At 45.9% G+C, this 25,519-nt stretch overlaps 1 protein-coding gene across 1 annotated transcript in view; it reads right to left on the reverse strand.

Annotated features, from left to right (window-relative positions):
* Positions 1 to 4,034: 4,034 nt before the first annotated feature.
* The window catches only part of NUAK1 (NUAK family kinase 1), a 73,797-nt gene continuing 52,312 nt past the window's right edge, over positions 4,035 to 25,519 (reverse strand). Inside the window, exons 4-7 of the mRNA XM_081591254.1 lie at positions 24,299 to 24,364; positions 13,367 to 13,486; positions 11,500 to 11,632; positions 4,035 to 8,576 (exon numbers count right to left, since the gene is read on the reverse strand). Coding sequence (XP_081447380.1) covers positions 7,423 to 8,576; positions 11,500 to 11,632; positions 13,367 to 13,486; positions 24,299 to 24,364 — 1,473 coding nt within the window. The 3' untranslated portion in view covers positions 4,035 to 7,422. The remainder of the gene's footprint in view (positions 8,577 to 11,499; positions 11,633 to 13,366; positions 13,487 to 24,298; positions 24,365 to 25,519) is intronic.

Raw genomic sequence — 25,519 nt, forward strand, 5'->3', positions numbered from 1 at the left:
ATGATTACACAGCCTTGGACAGAAGGGAGCTGGCCACTGAAGGCCTATGTCCCCTCTACTGAGTTCTAAGACCCAGCAGGTTCTCATGATAGGAAAGACTCATTGTTCATCTCATGCCACTCTAGAATAAACAAATCTGAGTCAACTATGTTAACTCCATCTACTGATATCAGGTCTTCTAGAATCTGATACCAGTGGTGTGCTGGGGGACTATTGCTCTCCTATCCGTGTTTGTTGGGAGAATGCACAGACTTGGGCCAGCATCTTCATTCCTGATGGTATCTACTTAGCTTCTGCAGGAAAATGCCACTTTCATCAACAGGAATGGTGACAGGATGGGGCATGTGATCAAGGAGCCTGACTTGAAGGATCATCCCAGGTGCACAACACAGCAATTAAAATCTTAGACTCAGAAGCTGGTCAGTCTGGTCTGTATTTGAACCCAGCTCCACATTTAACCATTGGATGACCTGGACAAGCTACTGTATGTTTCCAAGATTTCTTCCCCATCTTTGAAGTGTTAGTTCAGTCGTGTCCAACTCTCTGCGATCCCATGAACTGTAGCCCACCAGGCTCCTCTGTCGATGGAATTCTCCAGGCAAGAATACTCGAGTGGGTAGGCATTCATTTCTCCAGGGGATCTTTCTGGTCCAGGGATCAAACCCGGGTCTCCTGTATTGCAAGCAGATTCTTTACTCTCTCAGCCACCAGGGAAGCCCTTCACCTTTAAAAACCAGCGATAAGGAAACACAAGGAACATTAAAAGAGGTGAAGCATTATAGGGAAGGCTCAATGCCTGCAGCTCAGTAGGTACTTGGTTGCTATTAACAATAATGATTTTTGTTTATGCTGCCCAGTCACCCATGGTAAACAGATGGAAGCTGTGACAGAGCCATTGTTATGGGTCCACCTGATTTTATTTTACTTTTCACTTTTTTAAGTACTATAGACTTGAAGAATATGCAGGAAGTTAGGTTGGGGTCAGATGACTGATTTCTAATGATGAACACCACATCCAGTCCTGATCATTGAGAAGTCCTGACTTGTGCTCTCTTTTGCCCTCATTGGAATAGCTAGAAAAGAAGGACCCCAAGATGACAGAACCACAGGATGAAAGAAGCTCAAATCCTGGAGTGCCCACATGGAGATGGCATGCTAGGAAGAGCTGCCCAAGTTATATTGCACTTGGTGAGACTAAAGGCCACTGAGTAACCCATATTTCAGGGTTGGTTACTTTAATATAAAATAGCCCATCCAGACTAATTAAAAAATGAAAACTAGCACAGGGGGTAGACAGAGAAGCCAACTGGTCAAGATAGAGTTGCTATTCCCAGTCAGGTAGGGATAGGCAATGTAAATTGTTTATCAGTAAGAAAATAACTCAGTTTTAAAAGAAAGTGGATTGCTAATTTTCTACACAATTCCTTACTGGAACCACACAGTTGTGATAGAATGGGGCAGGTTTTATGATATGAAAACTTTAGTCTGCATTTTTCTGGTCTTTATAGAACATCACTGCTCCACTTCCATGCCCCAAACTTCACATGATTCTGTGGATTAAAAAAAATCCTCTCCATAAATGTCAATACATTGGCAGTGAATTTCTGCAGTGGAAACATATTCTCCTTGAAAATTGCATGTCCTGGCATATGTCTTGTCTGGGGACCACCTGTCAGAGGAAGCAGCCATTTGTAATTAAGGATACACAGAATCATAAATGATCACAGCCAGTTCACATTAGAACGTGGCCACATATGTTTAGCAAAACACCAGACTTCCTGGATCATGATTGTTCTATACAAATGGACCTGAATTTAACCCTATAAAGCTCTGTTTTAAAGATACCAAGGCCTTTGCATACATTGTTCCCTCTGCCTGGAATGATCACTCTTCATACAGTTAATTCTTCATCTTTAGACCTCTCCCCAAGGGTCATCTCTTCAGGGATGCCCTCCCTGACTACTCTTTCTATAAGAAAGAGGTAGCCCTCCCTTAATTCTCTGATCCTGGGCCCTATCCCATTTCATTTATAGCTCTTACTATAACCTAATCTGGGGTGGTGTGGGGGGGTTGTTTGTTTACTATCCATTTTTGGTGTCTGTTATTTACTATCCATTTTTCCCACTAGACCTAAGTAACCATGATATCTGCCCTATCTAAAATTCCAAATATATGAACTACTAAAGTCCCTGTAGTGTTTAAACCAGTTTCAGCTGAATTTTCTGATGTTATACCTGATTTTACAGCTAAAAATTTTCCTAAAAAATATATCTCCTTTCTATATTATTGCCTTTCCTGATACTTTGTTTATAAATTAAAAATCTTCTGTGTCAGATTCTGTATTAAGTGATTTATTTCATTTAATCTTTACAATAACTCTGAAAGTTAGGATCATTTAATGCTATTTTATAGATAAGGAAATTAATGTCCAAAAGTTGCAACTAATATGGGTCACTTTTTGTCAGGTTTACATTCCTTCTTTTGGGACAGCTGCCCTCCCCAGCTCTGTGATTCTGAAGGAGCTGTCACTCAAGTATACCACAAGGGTGGGAACATGATCCAGGCTAGCCATTCAGAGCATCTCTCCACGTGGAATCCGTGATTGGGTCAGAGGGAGACACGTGACCCCAGAAAGCCAATCACGGTCCTTTCTTGGCACATAAAAGCTAGTATATTAAACATCTCTCTTGACTCTAGGATCAAACACTAAGAGGACTGCATAATTCTGTTTGTTACTACCTGGAGCTCTCTTGCTGCCATGCAGAGAGAACCTGCCCCAAAATAAAGCTTACATCCAGCAAGAGTGAGTAAAAAAGAGACCAAGGAATCACTTGAACTCTTGGATCAGCTGTGCCTGAGACATACATCTTGGACTTCTCAGTTGCATGAAGCAGTAAATTTGTCTTATTAGGTAACAGGGTCTGGATGTGTGCATGCTAAATCGCTTCAGTCATGTCTGACTCTTTGCAACCCTATGGACTGTAGCCCACCAGGCTCCTTCTATCCATGGGAGTCTCCAGGCAAGAATACTGGAGTGGGTTGCCATTTCCTCCTTTAGGGGATCTTCCTGACTCTGGAATCGAACCAACGTCTCTTGTGACTCCTGTATTGCAGGCAGATTCTTTACTGTTGAGCTACCTGGGAAGCCCTAACATGGTCTAAATTGGGTTTATACCACTTGCCACTGAATAGGATGAAGCGAGCACCCATGTAGAAGCTCAATAAATACTAATTCTCTTTATTTTCCTCAAAGTTACCACTTTACATTAACCTCACATAACCTCACTGATAGAGTTGACAATGTGCTAGCTGTGGCAATCTAGTCAGCTCTATTTTCTGGCTACCCCTTACATGTCACATTTGATTCAGCCTTTGTAACAGGGTTTCCCAGGTGGCACAGTGGTAAAGAATCCACCTGCCAATGCAGAAGACATGAATTCAACCCCTGGGTCAGGAAGACCCCCTGAAGAAGGAAATGGTAACCCACTCCAGTATTCTTGCCTGGGAAATTCCATGGATAGAAGGAGCCTGGTGATCTACAGTACACAGGGTCACAAAAGAGTTGGACACTTCTTAGCAACTAAACAACTGCTCGGATGGAGAGGACCCTGGCTGGGGGCAGGCAGAGGAGGCTGACATGGGAAGCAAGTGTGGCTGAGCTAACCTTTGATGCCATCTCTAGTACAGGTTGCAGGAACCTGGTCAACTTTTTGGAAACTAGAACTGAGAACATGTGAATTTGTAACCTATGGGGTAAGCCAAGGTGGGTCATTAAAACCTGGGAGAAGAAAGTAAGGCTACGGAAGGAGAAGAATAAAACTGGACTGTGAGTAGGAGCAGAAAAGAGGGCCTGGATCCTACTTTTTCAATTCCTGGTTCCAACTGCACTGCCAGCTGCATTTCCTCTTCTGAGAACTTTGAAGAAATTTCCTTTTTGTGCTTAAGCTAATGGGTGGGTTTCTGTTACTTAATACCCAATCTATCTCTTAACTAAGAGAAAAACAACCAAATAAAGACGCAAGTTTCCAGTTCACTTCAGTTCATGGCAATTTATTTAATTTAAAAATAAAAACAAACAAAAACAAAATCAGTTTCCAATGAAAATACAACACTTTGGGTGGTTATCCAGCTTTTTTTTTAATCCCTTGTAGGCTGTCCTGGGCTCAAACCAATCAAATGAATGAAAACCAATTTTGACTGGAACCATAAAGCATGTTGCACCAATTAAATTACACCAATATATTATTATAATACCTTTGAAATGCCTTTCAGACCAATAAATAAAAAAAGACAAATTCAAATAAAAAAGTCAACTTTTTATTACCAAAAAAAATAGAAATTAAATAAAAGTCACAACATGGATTAAAAAAAAAATGTGCAGTCAAGTTTCTCTCTTTTTTTTCTTCTAGGAATGATACCATGCCAGTAAATCCCTACAGAACATTTCCAGTTTGGCAATAAGCAGTCAGTCAGTCATTCACATTTGTACTCAAGACAACAGGTCTGGCCAACACTCACCTGAGTTTCACCCCAAAAGGTACTCTTTGTCATCTGCAGAAGCAGCACCTTATAACAGGGATGGAAATTCAGAGAGCACTTGGCATTTTCTTTTCGCCTGGGGTCTTGAAGCACTTCCTGAAAACTGATCATGCCTTGAAATTTACCTGTAAAAAGAAGTATTAGCTCTACTCCTTTGGCAGAGGTGTAAACTAAGACACTGAAAGGCCCACGGAGGCAAGGAAAGGACCAGGAGAGCTGACCTTGAATCTCCTGCTTGGTCCACCAGGTCATCAAAGTGTCTTTCACTTGTAATTCCATGGAAATAAATCAAGCATGATTTCCTTGGCTGGAAGGGATGAGAGGACTTATTTAAGAAGGAAGGGAGCTGCTTTGCGGTCTTTTCCCTCTATTCCAAGTTTTTTCTTTCTTTTTTGAAAGGACAGAGTCGACATCATATCCAGAATCAGAGGATGTTAGCAGAATGTCAGAACTAGGCAGGGACTGAGAGACCAGCTAATCCAGCCCTCACTGAAGGGAAAACTCAGCCCCTGAAATACTGCAGGTGCCTATGACCACCAGTAGACTAGGACTCAATGCAGTCTCTGCCCCTGAGTGGAGGTCTATCTTTGCCACAATCCACTGTCTGGGTCCACTGAGGAAGAGAAAATACATGTGTTTTGGAGGCTAGGGATAGAACAACTTTCCTTAATAGTGTCACTTTTACTTAAAGATTATAAGGATGGAAAATACCAAACAGACACAATCACTTGGGCAAAAGGAAACTACATTAACCAGTAGGTAGATGTTATACCTAAGTCACACTGACAGCTACCAACTAGACAGGCTGCCATGCATGAGGGACCAGCAGTGTGGCAGTATAAGCTGTCCAGAAAAGGTTGCATAAAGTGATACAAGGAAGAGGGAGCTTTAGAGGTTGGAGAATGCCCTCCACGCACCCACATACCCCACATACAATTTGCTAGCTATAGGTTTTTTTTCCCTTTGAACCTATATTGGAGTTCAGGAAGGAGGTGGAATTGAATGAAAGGAAACCCGCAAAGCTTCCCATATTACACGACTCAGCTCAACCCGAAGGGATGCACAAGCCAAAACTCCAGAGCTGGTGACAAGGGGAGAACTGGAGCCATCTCCTTCGGCAAAGGGCAGTTTCATTCTAATCAATGTTCTTAGTGTCTGAAGGCAAATTCCTTCTCATCTCCCCATGTTGGTTTTCCCCCAAACACCCCCCAAGACTAGTTTGCTTTAAATATCTAGGTGGCTTTCAGAAGTTGGCCATCTTGAAACAAGAGTTTCAATTAGCTGGGGCCAGTAGAATCTGAGGTCATCCCAAACTCCCAAATAAGACCATCAATCCCAAACTCAGTATCTGAAGATGTCCCACTGTGGGAGTGATGTCTTCTCACCTGCAATCTGGGTGTCCAGGAGTTACACAAGTGAGTTATGTGACTTTTTAAGATAAGAGTCCTGTCACACCTCTCTTCTGCCTTCTCCAGAACCATCAGGATGACGTCCAGGGAAATGTTCCCTCTCCCACTTGCTTCCTCCCAACCCACTCTGCTCTTTCAGCAGCTTATTCATTTGAGTGGCTGGAATCTTTCCCTCAAAGTCTAGGAGTTCAAACTCATGACATAGAATACCTAGATTTGAGGGGGAAAACACTTTCTGCCTGACTTGACTTTCCTCCTTCAAATATCCCACCTACACACTAACTCCCAGAAGCAAACTCACCTACCTCTGAGGATTCTACACTGAGTGGATGAGGAAACTGTTTACTGTGAGTAAATAGGGTAAATAGTTGAGTCAGTTACTCCTTTAGAGACTGTAGACAGTATCACATCCAATTCAAAACATTCATCCAGGTGAGAACCCACAAGGTAGCATTCCAGTTAATATTGAGACATTAAAGAAATTGACAAGTTGCCCCCTTGCTGGTATGGATCAATTTCCATTCATTTAGAAAGATCACAGAGGGTCTCGAGCACTGTTCTACACCATAGTTTTGACCTCTGACACCACCAACTTTCCCCCTGTCTACCCTCAGGAAGTTGTGAAGAGCCAGGCAGACACTAGGAAAGAAGAGGCAGACAACAAGAAGCCAAACGGTCACCATGGGCTGACTCTAAGTCCTTAGCAGTGTCCAGAGCATTATTTCTCTGACCAAGGCCCTGTCTTCCATTCAAGATAGAGTAGCAAATTAACAAATGCCCCATGGTGGCATAAAAGAGACAACATAGATCCCATGGGATCTACACTAACACTCCCAGGGCTTAGCCAGGTCAAGGATGACAACTACAAGGCATGAGTGCTACTGCACCCCTTCCCATCCCCATGACAGCCATTACTAATCAATCACAGCACTCCTTCCCACTGGGCTACGCAAACCAACACACCCAGCAGCCCCTATCAATCGATCACTGATTCAAGCTCAGATAAGTAAAATCAACATGCCCACCCTATGCAGTCAGACCAAGCCTGCTAATAACAAGAGAAGGAGCAAGCTCTGAGTGATTTCGCAGCAGATGGCTATAGTCTGTCCTGCCCTCCTCCAGAAGCATGTGGATGACTTCTAGAGAAATGCTTCCTTCTCCCATATGCTCCCTCCCTATTCTGGAAGTGCTGGCCAACACCACCTCCCCTGGACAGCTGGTCCCCTAGGAGATGCCATAAAGCAAAATGCCAATTAGAATCCCAATTCTAACTGGCAGTCAGCAGGACTGTGCAACTGCCCACCTCTCCCACATAGGCACTGACTCAGCCTTCAAATTTGGCCAAAGCCAAACAGCACCAATCCCTTTGTCAGTCTACTGTCACGGCCAGCAAAGAGGTAACCAGCTCCGGAGCCCAGTCATCACCCCTACTCCTCCCTCGTACCCACCCCACCCCGCCCCTGCACCCTGGGAGCTAGTTGAGCTTGTTGCAGATCTCCAGCGCCTTCTTGTAGACCTGAGTCACGTCGTCCATGTCCGTGAGGAGGGAGAAGCTGCTGTCTGCCAGCCGGTTCCGGTACCGCTTCAGGTACTGGGGCCGGGGCCGGTTCTGGAGCCCCTCAAAGTCCTGGATCTGGAGGAAGTTCTCGGCAGAGACGCAGCTACGGATACGCTGGCGGGTGGGGCAGTTCTCCTGCAAGTCGAGCAAGTCGAAGGAGTCGCTGGACAGGACGCTGTCATCGCTGATGACGCTGGAAGGCCGGCTGTAGCTCCGGGAGAGGCCCTCGGCGGGGACGCCCGGCTCTAACAAGGATTCCAGTGTGGGCATTTCGGGACTGGCCAGGGCCGGGTCCATGGTGCCCGCTGAGTACTTGCTGCTGTGCTTCAAGATGCCCTTCCTACGACAGGAGAGGCTGTGGGATGGCACCCTGGCTGGGTCCGGGGGGCTGGGGGAGGGGATGCTGCTGCCCAGCCCATCATTACTGTCCAGCAGCTCCGAAGACTCGCTGCGCTCCGGGGATGAATAGTAACCCGATTCTCTCTGCTGGGTCTTTTTCAGGATGCCTTTCTTGGGCATCGTGGCCGACTGTTTGGGGCTGAGTTTACCTGGCACTTCGGCCTCGGGGGGGCTTGGCAGGGGCACGGCAGTCCGGCACAAGTCCTGTTCCAGCTTGAAAGCGGGCGGTAAGGCCGGGCTGACGACGCCCTCGATGAAGCCAGTGCTGTGGGAGCGATGCTCGCTGTTGCTCCGCTTCTTCAGGATCCCTTTGGGCCGCTTGGAGCTCAGCTTGGATGGGCTCTCGGGCACTGAGTCCTGACCAGACTGAGGGAAGTCGTTCTCTTTCTTGGACTTCTTCAGCGACCGCTGGCGCTCCAGCATGACCTCGGGGGCCCCGGGTTTGGCCAAGCCTTTAATTTTGGCTTCAGCTTCAGCCTGCAGCCCCGTGGAACGGTGGTGCCAGTCAATAATGCGGGCCAAGAGTGGGGACTCGGAGCTGTGAAGGGCGTCACAGTCGCAGACACTGCTCTTGTAGCCCCAGTTCACCCACCAGTGGTTGGCGATGTCCTCAATGGTGGCCCGGCGGTCGGGATTCACCATCAGCATCCACCGAATGAGGCCTCGAGCATCTATGGGACAAGAAGCAAAAGGAACGATACATTTTTTTGTTTGTTTTTGGCCATGCCCTGCATGGCATGCAGGATCTTAGTTCCTGGACCAGGGATCGAACCCATGAACCCTGCCATGGAAGTACAGAGCCCTAACCACTAGACCAACAGAGAATTCTAGGAACAATACATTTTATGGGAGCTTTGGGTTTTGCCACAGGGCTGACACTTCAGGAGACACTCTTTTGAGGAAAATCCAAATGAAGCCCTAGTTCAGCCACACTGTGGAGCAGGAAGCTGCAGCCTTCCAGACTGGACATGAGAAAGCACCAGCCAGACTCAGAGCCACAGGCCAGGGTGCCATCACAGCCTGGCATGCTTCTCCACACAGGTGATGCAATGTCGAATTGCTGAGCTTTCCATCAACTCAGATCTTTATAAAATGGGGAAGACCAGGTAACCAGGAAAGAGTCCAGGCCCAAGCCCAAGCAGGGCCCCACCATTCTTTTGGTGGGTATCATCTTACCAAAAGGGAAAACAGGTGTAGATTACCATGACTTTCTTTAGTCCTCCAAAGGTAGACTTACATAAATACACACTGCTCAGGTCACTAGGAAAGTATGTCAGCACAAAGAGGGAATTTTAGGGCTGAAATGGCAAAAAAAAAAAAAAAAAAAAGAAGAAGCTTCTTATCAGAGGGGGAGAGACAGAAGGATGGAGAGGTGCTCATAGCTGGCACACCTGGGCACTGAAAGGCACTATGTTCAAGGCTGGCCTGAACCCCAGGGCCTCAGCCAGCCTCTGAGACCCACACCCAGCGCTCACCTCCTGTCCCTCTCTGACATAATCCATAGCCTACCCAGCTGTCGGATCAGAGAGCTGATCTCTATCTGCTATCCGTTTACGGCTGGTCTGAAAAATTCCATTTGCAAATTTCTGCTGCCAAAGAATTAAGGGAAAGCCCCAAAGGGATGTTGAGGAGGCCACAGGAACCAACTGACTCTCACAGCTTATAAATCACCTTTTAAGATCAAACTGTGCTTCCCCAGTGGGGGTTGAATTATATCCCAGGAAGGCGCCACCTCCTCTCTGCTACTTATACAGCTAATGAGTAGCTGGCAAGGGCCTGGCAATGGCGCCGGGGGTGAGGCACACCTCTGTATAGCAACAGGATGTTCATTCATTTGGTCAAGAAATAGGCTCTGAACCCCTGTAATGTGCCAGAAACTGTGTTGGCACCATTTGGCTACTGAGACAAAAAGGCTACCATAGAGGTCACCCTGAATTTTCTCCAACAAACCCCACAGGTTGGCTCATTGAAAAATATATACAGATATAGATATGTGTATATCTATATCTATTTATATAAAATAAGTCAGTGTTCATTATTCAGATTCTGTATTTATAAACTTGCCCACTCACTAAGCTGTATTTGTAACCCCCAAATCAATACTCGGGGTCCACAAAGGGGCAAAAAATGAGTTGCCCCCACTGTGCATGTGTGGTCCCAGCTGAGCCGGAACCAGGCAACAAGGCACTTTCTTCTTGTTTCTGCTCTTGTGCTGTAAGCATCCTTTTCATAATCCATTTAGTTCATGCTTTTCACAGAGTTGCCTTTTTTGTTGGCGATTTCACTGTTGAAACGGCCCCCAAGTGTGGTGCTGAAGTGCTGTCTGGAGATTCTAAGGGCAAGAAGATGAAGAGGTGCCATGCAGAGAAAATGTCAGACAGGTGTCAGACAAGTGTCAGACAAGTGTCAGACAAGCTGCTCTCAGGCATGAACTAAAGTGCTGTTGGCTGTGAGTTTGATGTTCATGAATCAACAGTATAGTTTAAAAGAGGCATCTTTAAACAGAAATGTACATAAGACAAGGATATGGAGTGATCAGTTGACAAAAACGTTGCGACCAGAGGCTCACAGGAGTCGAGCCCTGTATCTCCCTAGGAGCAGTGGTTCAGTATTCACGAATTCAGCATTCATAGCAACTTTACTGAATTGCTGCAAATAATGAGAATCAACTTGTATGTGTGTACACACATGTAGGATGTGTGTATATGAAAGGTCTGTTAATTACATTCTAAAGTCGACTACCTGTACACACCCCTTCTATACCCATATGATGCTGTCCTGTCAAGAGATGGAGCTTATGGCCTTGGTCACTTTGACTGATGAAACATGGCAGAAGTGACCTTATCTGGATTCCAAGGAGACATTAAGAAGACCTGGCAGCCGCTTCTTCCTCCATCTTCAAGCCCTGAGCTGCTATGTAAGAAGTCCAGGCTACCCCCTGGAGGGACAGGCCTAAGGCCACTTATAGAGACAGCCCACACAGAGGGACCCCAACGTGTCCCCACAATTGGCCCCAACCTCAGCTACCATCTGACTGCAACTGCAGGAGAAACCCCAGCCAGGCCAGAGGAACTCTCACCAACCCAGGGAACCAAGAGACACAGCTCATCGAAGTCGTTTAAACCACTGAGTTTGCTAGGAGGTGGGGGGAATGGGACAGAGCTGTTCTCGGCCATGGTAATGAAACTACATTCATGCACCATACCTCCAGCAGGGCAAGGTGTGAAAAAGTAGTTGCCACCCTCGTGCACTTAGAGGCTACCAAGGGAGTTTATGTCCACCCAGACTGGAAGGGATTTCATGTAATATCTTTTCCAAAATGTGCACCAATAGCGGAAAACAGAATCTAACCAGGTAAGAGCCTTGCCCAAGTTTGCACAGCAAGCAAACAGTACTTATAGCCTGCTCTGTAGAACCACTGATCTGCAGGTACCACAGTGGAAAGGTTTGGGGAAAGCGGACTAACAAGTCAGCTCAGCAAAGATCTGGGGAGAAGAGGAATAGCAGGTGTCTTCCTTACAGACATCGACACAAAAGTGAGACATACAAGCTGGCCTCGCCCAGCCCAGCCTCTGGCCCTCCACGGGCGCGCACCTGAGGGCTGCGTGGGCTCCCGATATTCACCACTGCTGATCTGCCGGATGAGGTTCTTGTGATCGAAACCATCGAAGGGCATCGTTCCGTAAACAAGAGTGTAAAGCAGTACGCCCAGGGCCCAGCTGTCCACCTGAAGCAGAGAGAGACAGGACAAGTAGATTCCCTTCCCAAACATCAGCATCACAGACCATGAGCAGCCACCCACAACGACCCCAGGAAGGGAATTTAGCACCTGGCAGCCAGGTTCCCACCATGGCCTGACACCTGATATGCAGTGCACCTGGGGCCTGCTTCAGAGCCTGACCTTTCTGTTTCAAACAGTCCTAACTCATAGAACTTTCTTGAATAGATGATCTTCTTTGATCCTCACTATAATTTGGGGAGACAGGTAGGGCCCTGCATTATTTTCAGCCCCATTTGACAGATGAGGCCCAAGGAAGTTGGTTTCTCCAGAGACGCCCCATCCCAGTGATGGAGGTAAGATGGGAACATGGGTCTCTGGACTCCTAATTCAGGAATCCTGCACCTTCTTCAAATGGCTCAGAGGCTGCAAACCCAAATAGCTACAAGAGCCAAGCAGGCAACAAACATGAACAAAGCAAGAGACAAGGTGGGGTACAATGTGGAGTGTTGGTTTGAAGGCAAACTGTGGAGGGCAGTCAACCATCTTAAGGCAGCCTCCTCTGGCTAGTGGGTGCCACTTAGTTGAACAGGCCCAGCACTACTAGAGCCTTTGGTTTTTCAAGAGAAGTCAGAAAACAGACTTTCATGTGAAATCTCCCATTGATTAAATGTTTGTTCGCTTTTTTAGAAAGACTAACGTGGCCAAATAAAGCATGCTTACTGGCCAGATCACAGGCTGCCAGCTTGTAACCTCGGAAAAAGACCATCAGCAATCACAGGAGCATTCATTATCCATGATAAATTTAGTGTTGAGTTTCTGCAGTTTTGTAAATTGGATCCTAGGCTCCTCCCTTACATTCTTATTTTAGAAAGACTTTACTGCAGTTGATGGAGGCTCTTGGCACCCATCTCTCTACGCTCTTGCCCTGCCCCTAAACACTCTCAAACAGATAAACATTTGGAAGAAAACATTTCAACCCACTGAACAGCTGCTATTTAAAGGACCCTAAGTAGATGACTCTCTCTGCAAATAGAACTATCTTTCTAAAAGTGAGTAATCAGTCACAACTCACTGATTTTCAAAGGGATGTTCTCACATACACGTTGTTCATTGGCCCTGATAGCTCTACATTTTTCATGAGTTAGAAGATGCAATTAAAATGTATTTCCTTGATCAAAAATACATGCTGTCCAAAATGCACGCAAAAAGATTCACTGCAGAGTGAGACAAGTGTGCTTTCTGTTTTGCCTATTTTGTTATAATAGGGAAAAACTAAAAACAATCTGTCTAAATCTAGGTAAGTGATTAAATAAATTATGGTATATGCATAAAATAAGTGTATCATCACTAAAAAACGTTTTTAATAACAAATTTAGAAAATGTGGCAATTTTAAGTTAATAAAAGGTGAGATAAACACATATATGGTGATCTCAATTATTTGAAATATGAGATCTACACTGGGGGGGAACCCTTAAAAAAAAATCACATAAATATTAAGTGGTTATCTCTCATGGGGAAATTGAAGCCAACTTTATTTTCTCTTTTAGGCTTTTCTGGATTTTTCTTACAGATACACACACACACACACACACACACACACACACATATATTATGGCTTTTATAATCATATAAGGTTTTGCTTGCTTGCTTTTGTTTATTTTTTTTTTTTTAATTATTTCTAGGTTAAGTTCTTTCCTTCCCTTAAGCCCCCCACCTTACACACCAGGCAAGCTGCTTACCTCTGGCCCTCGGTAAGGCCTCCCATTGACAATTTCAGGAGAGGCGTAGAGTGGGCTCCCGCAGAACGTTTGCAAGAACTTGTCCTTCTGGTACAGGTTGGAAAGCCCAAAGTCCGCAATCTACAAAGAGAGGGGGAGACCCAGGGAGCCTGTTAGCACTGCAGTCAGTGTTTGCACTGGCTCCGCTCACACCTCCCAGACTAGAGCGTCTGAGGTGCCCCTGGCTGGCTCTACCAGCTGGGTTGGGTCGTCCTTTGCTCTCCAGCCCTGAGCTTTCATGGAAGGACCAGTCTGTACAACTGGGCCAGTGACTCCTGACTACAGTGCTTGGCACCCACTACGTGCTCTATTACTTAAAATCACTCTGTGCAAGGACTCTCTTCTCACATCAGTAAAGACATACCCTTAGAAATACTCACAGAATCACATGCTTAGTGTTTCTGATGAACACTAAAGTATATAGTTACTACTCTGAGAACTGTCTGCGGTCTACTGAAAATCTCACAGTATCCATCCATGTGGTATATGCACCTACCTGTGCACCAGACATCATCACCTACACACTGATCAGAACTGTGTTGTACACACCTTGGAACCCTAGATGAAATGGACCCAGAGCACCGGGCTCTGTGTCACCATATTGCAGCCCACACTCCACCACCAGCCATCTGTGTGCCATGGAGCAGGGTCACTTAGCCACTCTGAGCCTCAGTTTACCTACAAGAAAATGGAAACCCATGATCCCTATCGTGTTCCAGATCGCAGGACTACTGTGAGAATGATAAGAAAAAAATTAATCAAGGTGAGATCGTGAAGGACAAAGTGCTTTGTAACTTTCAAGTCTTTAGGGTTCAGCCAAATGTTGTCCTTAACCTTGCTTCTCTTGTATCACACACCCCTTGGAATCACTCTCTTCTCCTTTGGTTTCTTGAAGTGTTTTGTTATCCTTCATGGAAGTACTCTTCTGTGTGTTTGTGTGTACACCTATTCATATATACATATAATGTATATATGTTACATGTATACACATATTGTCACATACATACATATATTATGCATGTACAAATTATCACATATATTCATATATACTACATATGTACATATAAATTTGTATATACATATGTCCTGACATATAGATAAGTATGTAGTATCTGTAAGTACATATATACTACATATATATAGTATCTATATACTATATACTTCTTATGTGTTTATGTATACGTCAGGACATATGTATATAGAAATATACATATATATACATAAATTCACCTTGCCTACTAGGCTGAGTCCCCTGAGTCAGGGGGCAGGTTTCACATCCACCCCTCATCTTTGTATCATCCACTGCTTAGCACCTGTCCTCACCAAGAAACACCTGTCACCAGAATAGGCCTTATATTTTGAAAAGTGCAAGATAATTAGTAGATAATACAAAATAATAATAATAAACTTAGTTACCACTTACTGAACAACCTCCAGTTATTAGGCTCTGTTCTACACACCTTAGCACCTTACACTCTCCAATCTAATCCTATCTAAAATCCCATTTACACAACAATGTGAATTATTTCATGCCACTGAACGGTACATCTAAAAACAGCTAAAACGGCAAATTTGACGTTATGGATGTTTTCTCACAATTTTTTAAAAACCCACTGAACAGATGATGAAACTGAGGTTTAGGGAAATTAGGTTATTCATCTCAGAAGAGTTAACTAGCAAGTGACAATGTGAACCAGGTATCTCTAAAAGTTCAAATTGCTGCCTTGTGCTACCCCTGGGCAATCTGCAAATTTCAGCCAATCTAAGACAGCCTTCCACGCTGAGGCTCTGCGGACTTCTGCCCTACCCCAAACCCATTTCCACTTGAGGCTTATAAGTAGGATGAGTGATTTCACATCCAGCCCAGCTGAGGCTCTGAATGCAGCGCCAAGAAGCCAGTTTTGTAAAGTCGCCCCTGAATGAATGGAATGGCACAGAAAGCAGCTGGCATACAACCGCACTCGGAAAATGCATCCTCGGGGCTCAGATTGCACTTCATTGCCCTGAATTTCACTTTCTTATCAAGGCCCCTGCCTGGCTTGCAGGAAGTTGGTTAGAAGCTTTATGAAGTATGCCCTGTCAATCAGGACACGAAGGGACCAGCTGCAGCCCTGCAACATTCCGAGAAGTTGGCTAAGGCAGGAGCCGACACAGCACTGTGAACACTGGTGGCATCTGAGGCACTGCATGAGCTTCCAAACACACACACACACGAGACACCCGCCACCACTACGTGCAAATCACCACATGCACACCCAAGTGCTCCAAGTCTAGGCAGTCTCGCTTTCTTTGTAGCCCTTCTGAGAAGTGTGTTTATGTTATGTCCCACTCCCATCCTTACAGACTGATGTCTATCAGCTTCTCTCAGTAAAACTCATTGCTGCTGACATAAAATTAATAGAAATCTTGATTAGTCCACGTTCTTGGCACTTCAACGGAAAAGCAATATTAATCAACACACACACTTTTCCATCTTTGAGCCACACAAACTTGGGCTGCAGCTCTAAGAGTCCACACCGCATGGAGCGTATAACAACGACAAGACAGGGAATGGCCACTGGTTATAAAACTTCTCAAAATCTCCATTAATCATCTGTAAAATGGAGAGAGGAATAGTATCCAACCCCACGATGTCATGGTGAAAATTAAATGACATAGTGTATGTGCCAATTACCATTTTAAGCATTTTTACAAAGTTGGAGCTCAAATACGTGTCCCTCCTTTAAATCCACATGGGTAACTTGATTAGCTTCATCATACTCAAAGCAATACTGGTTTTCCATTGGAGGTAATTATGTAAGGTTTCTTTTTCAAATACATAGGATTTTTTAAGTGAATTGAACTCAATAAAAATATGAAAGTGAAATAGCACAGAAGATACTAGAAAAAGGCAAAATCCATAAAGAGAATGAAATAAAAGACATGTGGGGATTTGGGGAAATGATTTGTTTTAAACATAATAAAACAAAAAAGAATCCCAGAAATGGTTCCAACCTGAAAAAGTCATACTCGAGCTAGTCCTGCCCCCTGCTCTGTAAGTGAAGCACATGAAGGTTAGAGGACTTAAGAAGATACTGTGTATAAAAAAGTGAGAACCACTGTATAGCCAGGGAACTCCACTCAGTGCACTACGGTGACCTGAATGGGAAGTCCAAAAGGGAGGGGGCATATATACATGTATGGCTGATTCACTTTGCTGGACAGTAGAAACTAACACAACCTTCTAAACCAACTATACTCAGGTAAAAATCAATTTAAAAAAGAAGAAGAATCTCTGCTGAAGGTCAGAGACAGAAGACCCATGTGAACACTGGGTTCTGTAAGACTCTCTGGAGCAGAACATCAGTTGTATACTGAGAGTGACTCTCCACCAAGGAGGCATCTGGTTTTGCTTTCAAAGTTGTATTTTGCTGACACACTGGTAAGCTTTGGAGGAAGGTAACCACTTTGCATTTGTACTGCTAATGGACTGCTGCTCTGCCCTGTTCAGAAACACCTCTGTCCTCACACTGGGCTGTTCAGTTCAGCCTGGACTCTGAAAAAGACGTCAACACTCGTGTCCTTAATTTCTGGAGTTTTGTTGTTTTCTAGAGGTGTGCCCTGCTGGATGAAAATCAGAGACACAAACTCTAAAATGATTATTCACATTTCAAAAGAATTAGCCTCACTACAATATGGACGAACCTTGAAAACACTATTTGTCTAAGTGAAACAAACCAGACACAAATGGATAAATATTACATGATTCCACTTATGTGAGGTACTTAGAGGAGTCAAGTTCATCAAGACAGAAGGTAGAAGGGGGGATTCCAGGATTGGGGTGGGGGAGGGGGGTGCAGGGGCGGGGGTGCGGGGAATGAGGAGTTCCTGTTGAATGGGAACAGAGTTTCAGTTCGGGAAGATGTAAAAGTTCTGGAAGTGGATGGAAGTGGTGGTTGCAAAACAGTGTGAATGTACTTAATGTCACTAAACTGAAAACCTAAAAATGCTAAACTTTATGTTACGTATACTTTACCACCATTGTTTTAAAGATTATTGTGAGTAATCCCTGGGAGTTCACCCAATGAAAAAGGAAGTACTGGCTTGCTGATGGTTAACCTCTGGGAAAGAAAGCTGATGTTGATAACATAAGCGATGGTCAGACAGTCAACTGCAGTGACTAAGAGGATGTGCACTGGACAGACCAGAGATTGTGGAGCCAGAAGAACCTGGAGCTAACCTTGGACTTGGCACTGCCAGGTGATGCGGGAACTGCCACCAATTTCCTCATCAGCAAAACAAGAATAATAGTAGAACCCACCTCTAAAGCTGTTGTGAGGATTAAAGACATGTATGTAAAGCCCTGCAATAGCCCTAGTATTGGCCAACTCTATAAACTACAGCCATTAGGATAATGCCAATGGTTTGGTTTACCTAACAATTGCTTGCTCAGAGTCCACCAAAGAGCCAAGAGAAATAAGTAACATCCATTTCCAAAATAAGCATGTCCAGTCTTACAGAAGCTGCATCATATGACGGGAAAAGCAAGGGATGCTGGGTTTGAGTGTTTGAGCTCAAATCCTGGCCTCGCCACCTACCTGCTGGGAACCTGTTGGAAACTGAGGCTCCCAGGCCCCGCCCAGAGCCTACAGTGTCACCGTCTGCACTGTCACAAGATCCCCAGGGGATTTGCTGCATGTCAGCCACTCTGACCGTGGGTTTCTTCAACTGTAAGTTAGAGGATGATGGTTATGATGTAACCTACCTCACAGGGCTGATACGAAATCAAATGAATTGGTAGAGCTAAAGTGCCTTAAACCGTGCCTTGTACATAGCAGGCCTTCAGTCAATGTTAGTGATCACTACTTCCAACTGAGTCTGTTTCCTTTGCTGGAAAAGGGAATTGCAACAGCCCCAACCACACGCTGTTGTGAAAAGCAAAATCAGACTAAAGGAGAAAATCATAATAATGGCAGCACTGCTACACAACAGTCGCCATTCTGTGAGTGGTACGTATATTAAATCCTCATACCAACCTTAGGTACCACTGTTATCCCCATTTTGCAGATGAGGAAGCTGAGGCCAAGGGAAGGAAAGCAGCTAGTCTGAGATGTGGGTGAAGAGCTGCACTGGCTGTAAAGCTCCACATAAAGGGGAGTTATGGCTCTCGAGGGGGTAAGGAGGACACGGGCTTTCTGTGTCACTCTTCAGGAAGACACACTCCATAGCTCTCTCGGAACCTGGAGTTCACTACTGTGGCTCTTCCCATGATAGCCTCGCTCGAGTTGTCCCAAAGTAAAGGTAGGGAGTGAACCGGTGAGCAGGAGTAAGTGGGGTTGGCTTCTATCTTAAGATCTAAGATCACACTTCCTCCTGAGAGAGACAGGAAATGACGCACCCCAAGCCATCTGGGGAAGCTCCATGAAACAGCCTCTCAGGGGGGCGCGGCATGGTTTCCCCATACAGCTGCTGTGGCCACGGTGACTCGGGCCGCCTGGCCACAGCCACCATCGGCACTTGGAGGGTTTCCCCCTGGGCCCGCTGTCTGCAGGCCGCCTACACACAACGTCAGGCCAGCTGAAGCAGGAACGAAGTGGCCTTAGCTTGTGAGTGTGAGGATGCACTGTTGGATTTAGGGCAAATTTGGGTGGGAGAGTTAGAGAATTTATCAGGTGCCTGGTCTTCACAGTCAAACAGCCCTTAGGATGGTAGCCAGCCCCACTGCTTATCAGCTATGGGAGCCTCATCCGTAAAATGGTGGTAATCAGACCCACCCTAGTGGAGGCATTCTCAGAACCAAATGAAATAAGGCATGTGGAAGCTCTGCCACAGGGTTCTGACTTCTAGCAGGGGCTCAGAAAAGGTTACTTTCCTAGTCTAGCCTCCATGACTTGCCCTATTCCTGTGTTTACTGCTTTTTCCCCTTGGAAGGTCATCATCAAATTGGGCTTCCCTGGTGGCTCAGCTGGTAAAGAATCTGCCTGCAATGCAGGAGACCTGGATTCAATCTCTGGGTTGGGAGGATCCCCTAGAGAAGGGAACAGCTACCCACTCCAGTATTCTGGCCTGGAGAATTGCATGGACTGTATAGTCCATGGGGTTGCAAAGAGTCAGACACAACCGAGAGACTTTCACTTTTTCTTTCACCCCTTGGAAGGCTGTCATCACATTCCTTTCTATTGAACTCCTACTCATCCATCAACACCCAGTTCAGTCACCACAACCTCAGCATTGGCTTTCTGATCCTCCCATAGTTCAGACCCACCACCTCCTTTTAACAGGAAGGTTACAACGGGGCTATAATGCACACAGCAGAGCCATCTAGGCCTGCTAAGAGATAAGGACCAAAGAAGGCTTTCTGGAAGAAGAGGACTTGAAGGTGAGACTCTAAGGATGGGTAGGTAAAGATCAATAGGAAGAGCATTCCAGGTGGAGGGAACTGTGTGTACAAACACCAAAAAGCCTAGTGGATTTAAGTTAAGTCCTATGCAAGGGGCCTTCTCTGACTGCCCCCACCCCCACTGGCCCCTAGCTAAAATAATACCCCCATCCTCCAGCCTCACCCTGCATGGATTTTCATCACCACCAGAGAATTACATGATGTGTTTATTTATTGTTTGTGGCCCCAACTGAAATTCTAAATCCATTAGGGCAGGTACCTTACCTTCCTCATTCACCTCTGTAACCTTCTCATGGCTCATTATTACTACAGCTGGTTTAACAACTGCTAGAGCCTGAGCTCTGAGAAGAGAAGAACCTGGCCACCTGGTTCACTATTAAATTCCCAGCATCTAGCACCACGCCAGGAATACAGTAGCAACTTAGTGAATACTTGTGGTCGAATAAATAGTGCTCATGGGAGATATTCGATCTGCTGAACGAATAAGTGCAAGGATGGAGCAGTGAATACAGGCATTCGTGGATATATATGTACCCACACACACACATAAGTGGGCAAATGAACAAGCAAATGAACGGATGTGGAAATGCATGAACGCAGTGTCCTCACATTCATATAATCAAAGCCCAGTGGCCCATACCCTGAGCTGCCCATCCTGGTCTTGTTAAGCCTCAGGGCTTCCATTTCAACTCAGCCCTGGCCATTCAGAGCCGCTCTTATCTGCAGCAGCGGGTGTTTCCATTGTCATCAGGGGCAACAAGCCATTTCCCCTATGTCCTTCTACTCTGAGCCCTGGGAGCTCACCAAATTCCCAGCCCTCTTTTCTGGGAGTCGGTTGACCCTGGTGCTGGGCCCTCTTCTCATTGTCAGGCACTTTAACAGGAGCTATCTATGGGAATTGTCGGCATTCCATTCTCCCAGAGAGTGGGATGTGAATCTGGCCCGTTTTTATTAATTGCAAATTAATGCTATGCTGGGTGTCTATTTTGGTAGACATGCTTCTCCACAGAGGACGGAATGCAACCCAGAGAAGCACATTGCTCTCATTCTTTCTGCCGACTGACTGTGTGAATATTTTTAGAAGCCGCACCCTTGCGCAGTGGCCAGATAAATAATTCCCAATGCCAGATGTGCTCTTTGCAAGTCAACATCAGGCAGGGAAGGGAAGAGGAACGAAACAAGAACCGTGGCTCACACCGAAACTGCAATGACACGTGACAAGTTTCCACCAGTAACATTTTTATAGGCTTCCTGGGCAAAGGCCCTCTACCCTTGAAATATGGGAGATGGACCCACCTTTTGAGAGGCACCTGCTGCTCATACTCTGTTGGTTGATAACAGACCTTCAAGGTCAATGCCCCCCTCCACCCCTTCCACCACCCCCCCCCCCCCGGCCAGACACTGATGACATGGGATCTCTTGAACTCGGAGGCCAGCTTGAGGCCATGTGTCTGTCTGTCTTTGCTACAAGTGCCCTTTCTAAATATATTTCCAGCAAAATGCTGAGTCAGGAAGAGCTGAGCACATGCAGCCGGAAGACAGACCAACAGCAGCTGAAACACATTTTCAAAAACCTTGGAAGTGGGTGTGAGATAATGAAAAGAGAATCTGCCTGGAAGTCAAACATGTGAATTCTAATCCTGGCTGTCATCCCTTCACTGCAAAATCCAACAGTTCAGAGTACCTACTGTGTGACAAGCTCTGTGCTACTTTCCAGGGAAACAAAGACACAGTGATGTACTGAGGCAATCAGATTTTGTAGGCCACAATGGTTAAAACAGAAGTCAGAAAATGACCTAAAGACTCTTTCAAGCTCTAGGTTTCTCAGGTCTTTTTAGGAGTCCTTGAACAAGCAGAAGGAAGGGATAGCATCAGAGAAAGGGAAGGTTATAGCTTCCCAGGTTATGCAGTGGTAAAGAATCTGCCTGCCAATGCAGGAGGCTCAAGAGATGGGGGTTCAATTCCTGAGTCAGGAACATCCCCTAGAGGAGGAAATGGTAACCCACTCCAGTATTCTTGCCTGGGAAATTCTACGGACAGAGGAACCTGGTGGGCTACAGTCCATGGGGTCGCGAAGAGTTGGACACTGAGCACACAGACACTCTTCTCACTCTCAACATAGGCATTTTAGCTTGGTAAATGCCAGGAGCAGAAATTCTTAAAGACTCCTAGGGCAAAAGGACCAAAACCTCAATTTTCATAATATTAATGTATCTGCTTTTTCCCTACATAATGGTCAGGGACCCTGGATGGAAGACATAGACTTGGGAGCTGAGAGGCCTGACATCACCGCCCTTTTGCTTTATGTAAATGAGCCATTCTCTCAGGCCTCCTGCCCATTGTTCCCAGCACAATTACTTTCCAAATGCTAACCATTCTTCTCCTCCATTGGGGAATTCTATGACTCCATAGGAAGCTATGTGCCTTATCACTTCGCTACTACATCATGGGACCAGGAGGTCAAGCTGTACCACAGAACCCAATCCCTGAATGACAGGCTTGCATTCCAGGCCTTGTAAAGACTACGTCTTATTTTGAGAGCTCTGGGAGCAGGTGGCAGGAAGAACCTGCAGAGAAAGTAGCCAGGGTGGAAGATACAAACCCTTAGACTGTGTCCCTTGGAACAGAACCCAGTTCTCTAGCTGTGGTCTGCCACCATGCCCCAGGCACCTTCAGTGCAGATGACTTCCTGTTCAACTTCCTCCCAGATGGCCAGCCTTATCAGCAGGTACCTTGGATATGAAGAGTCAAGTGCTAAGAGCTTTGACTGTCTAAATTCCTCACATTTGTCGTGGACTGTCCAGGACTAGGCACAGGGCCTGACACATGATAATGAACAGATAACTAACAATCCCCAAAGAAATGGGCTGGCATCTCTACTGGACAAATGAGGAAACTGAGGTTTAGATAAGTGAACAATTCCTCTAAAACACTGCTGTCAGTAAGGGGCAAGGCTGCATTACAAAACCAGGCCATCCAACCCCAAAGCCACTGCTTTTCTTAACTTTGACTCACTGAACTGCGCTCAGATAAAGCTGAACAGAGTATCTTGTTCAGTCCTCAAGACAAGCTTGTGGGCATTACCACCTCCCTGTTTTATGGCTGAGGAAAGAGGGTTAAGTGGCTCCCCCAAGGTCAAGCAGCTAGTAAACCACACAAGATGGAACTCTTTTTAACCCTGCAGCCACTGCTCCTTCAAGAATCATCCAACCACTTTGCCAGAAATGGAGAAACCCTGAGATTTCACTTCCTGTTCCTAGAAAGACTAATTTGACCAACTGTTTCCTTCTTATACTATGGACTACAGAGAAATATGCGATCACAGTCAACCACTCACAAATAAAAAAAAAAAAAAGAGGTCACCCTGACCTGTCTTCCAGGGGCCTCACATAGGACGATGGTGACTAACGGTTGCCACCATGATCCACAAACAGAATCCAAACAGCAAGGCAACTCCATCCTCCCCAGCAAGCAAATAGTCTCCCTGTGATGCACTCCCTCAACTGAGAGCAACAACCAAAGAAGGGGATGATGCAAGGTCATTCCCATGCCTGGTTTGGGGACCAGGGATGAGGCACTAACGTCACCAGCAGCCAATAAGAGGGACCCCTGGTGCCGGGAGGACCAAGGCCATTTCATAATGAAACCCATGCGGCGAGCTCCCGTTTATTTTGAAACTGCATTTGCTTATTTTGCAGCCATGATCAAAAGGCCATTTGGAGTGCTCTGCGGGAGGCACTGGAAACCTGTTGGCCAGGAGAGCTTTCTCCAGCTCCGGCAGCAGCCAGCAATAATATTCCCCGTAAAGGTCAACCCCCTCACTTGCTGGTATGTTCTTTTCCCAACAGCATTTCAGTTTCCCAGTTCCACAGCTGGGGTGGGGGTGCGGGTGAAGGGAGAAGTAGGAGACAGGGGATGGGAGCGACAGAGGAGTGACCGGGATAGATAATAAAATTGGGGGCCTGCGGGCAAACCCAGCAGAATGGTCCGAACTTGGGCTCAGTGGGTCAGAGAGACGTGGGTTCAAACCCCCAACTCCGCTGCTTACCACTGTGTCATTTCAGGACAGTTATTTAACATCTCTGTGCCTGAGTTTCCCTATCTGTTAAATGATATAAATAACAGTCTCTATCTCACACTGCTGTTGTAAAGATTCTACTTAAGTGATATCGGGCAAATATGATGTGACATACAAATGCACCGGGCTCTTGTAAGTATTTCGATGGTGATCATTACAGACTATGAGCTTCCCAAGGGCAGGGATGGTATTTTAAGTCAGCTCTTCAGACAATGTCTGGCATGGAGTTGGAGATCGATAAATGCTTGTTGCATGAATTCAACTGAACTGAGGGCTCAAGCCTAGTGATGCTCCCCACCCCGCCAGCTAGGGAAGGAAGTGGCTGCCTTATTTGTAGGCTGCAGCTTGGAGCAGCGTTTAACCACCACCACCCCCCGCCCCCCACCAGCTACAATCCCCAGGTCTGGCACATCCATCAGCGAGGCAAGAGCTTTACCTTAATATTACAGTTGTCATCGAGCAGTATATTTTCCAGCTTCAAGTCCCGGTGGACCACACCATTCTGAAATGAGAAGACATGCAGGGAATTGAATGGGAGCAGTTGGGATGAAGGAGAAATGTAGGGAAGGGGGAGGATGGGGAAGGAGGGTAAGCAAAGGGAAAAATCTTTGACAGATTAAAGGGCACCAGCGCCGGTGGTCTTCGCCCCCATCCTTCGGGGGCCTCTCTCACTGTCATGAAGCGCCCCGCCAGTGACCAGCACCAGCGACAGGAGAGCATTAGTCACTTGCTGCGTGGCTAAGGGAAAAATGACTGGAATCCATTCTCCCCCAGAGTCTGTAAAACAGCGGGGGGATTCTCTGTGGGAATGTCATTCCACCGTGTGAAAGCAGTATCGTCCCAGGCAGGGGCAGACACCGTCTGCCTGCGATGGCAATTCCCAGGGTAGAGGCAGATTTCCCTGCTGGCGGCTCAGAATGCGGGGCTCACAGACCTGGCTTGTCTATCTGTCTACCTGTCTCCCCAACACTGAGTTCAACCTTTTCAGACCCAGAAAACCATACACAACTGTCATGAGGATAACAGAAGCCCTTCCAAGGGTTATTTCCTAAGCAGCTGGGAGGGAAGGTTCTGGAAATCCCTCTCTGCTGGGCAGAACTCAATGTGTGGTGAAGGGTGAAAGGGGAAGAGGCCAAGGAGACCAAAGCAGGCTGCTGCCGTACTGCAAACACTGGCAAGGCTGGCTGCTGAGCCCAGTGACAAGCAGACAGCCAGTCGAACAGTGAAAAGAAATCCTTAACCAAGAGGCCGCTGGTCTATACAGCAGTAACAACTGTCCAGTTCAATTCTTTTTAAAACACAATGATCTTTTAAGGGGGTGGGTGGGCAGGGAAAGAGAAGAGGAGCTGAAAGAACCAGCTACTCAGACGGGGAGATGTTTTTAACATCATTCAGCATAAAAGACCTTTGCAATTGAAGTTGCCCTTTTAAGCAAACCAACTGGCTAGGAATTCTCTTTCATTCAGGATTTCTTTAGTTCAGAATCTGCATGTTCACAGCTGGTACTTTATTGCTTAGTTTCTTTTCCATTTGACAGTTCCTAGTTTCTCCAAAAACACTGACTGAAGAGGTTGAAAACGTGTATTTCTACCACTCTTTCTAACTCAAACCTTCAGGGATGTGTTCTGAAATCAGAAATGCACAAAGCAGGGCTCCT

The sequence above is a fragment of the Giraffa tippelskirchi genome, chromosome 4 (assembly GCF_054371585.1).
Source record: "Giraffa tippelskirchi isolate mGirTip1 chromosome 4, T2T-mGirTip1v1.2.pri, whole genome shotgun sequence".
Taxonomy (NCBI): domain Eukaryota; kingdom Metazoa; phylum Chordata; class Mammalia; order Artiodactyla; family Giraffidae; genus Giraffa; species Giraffa tippelskirchi.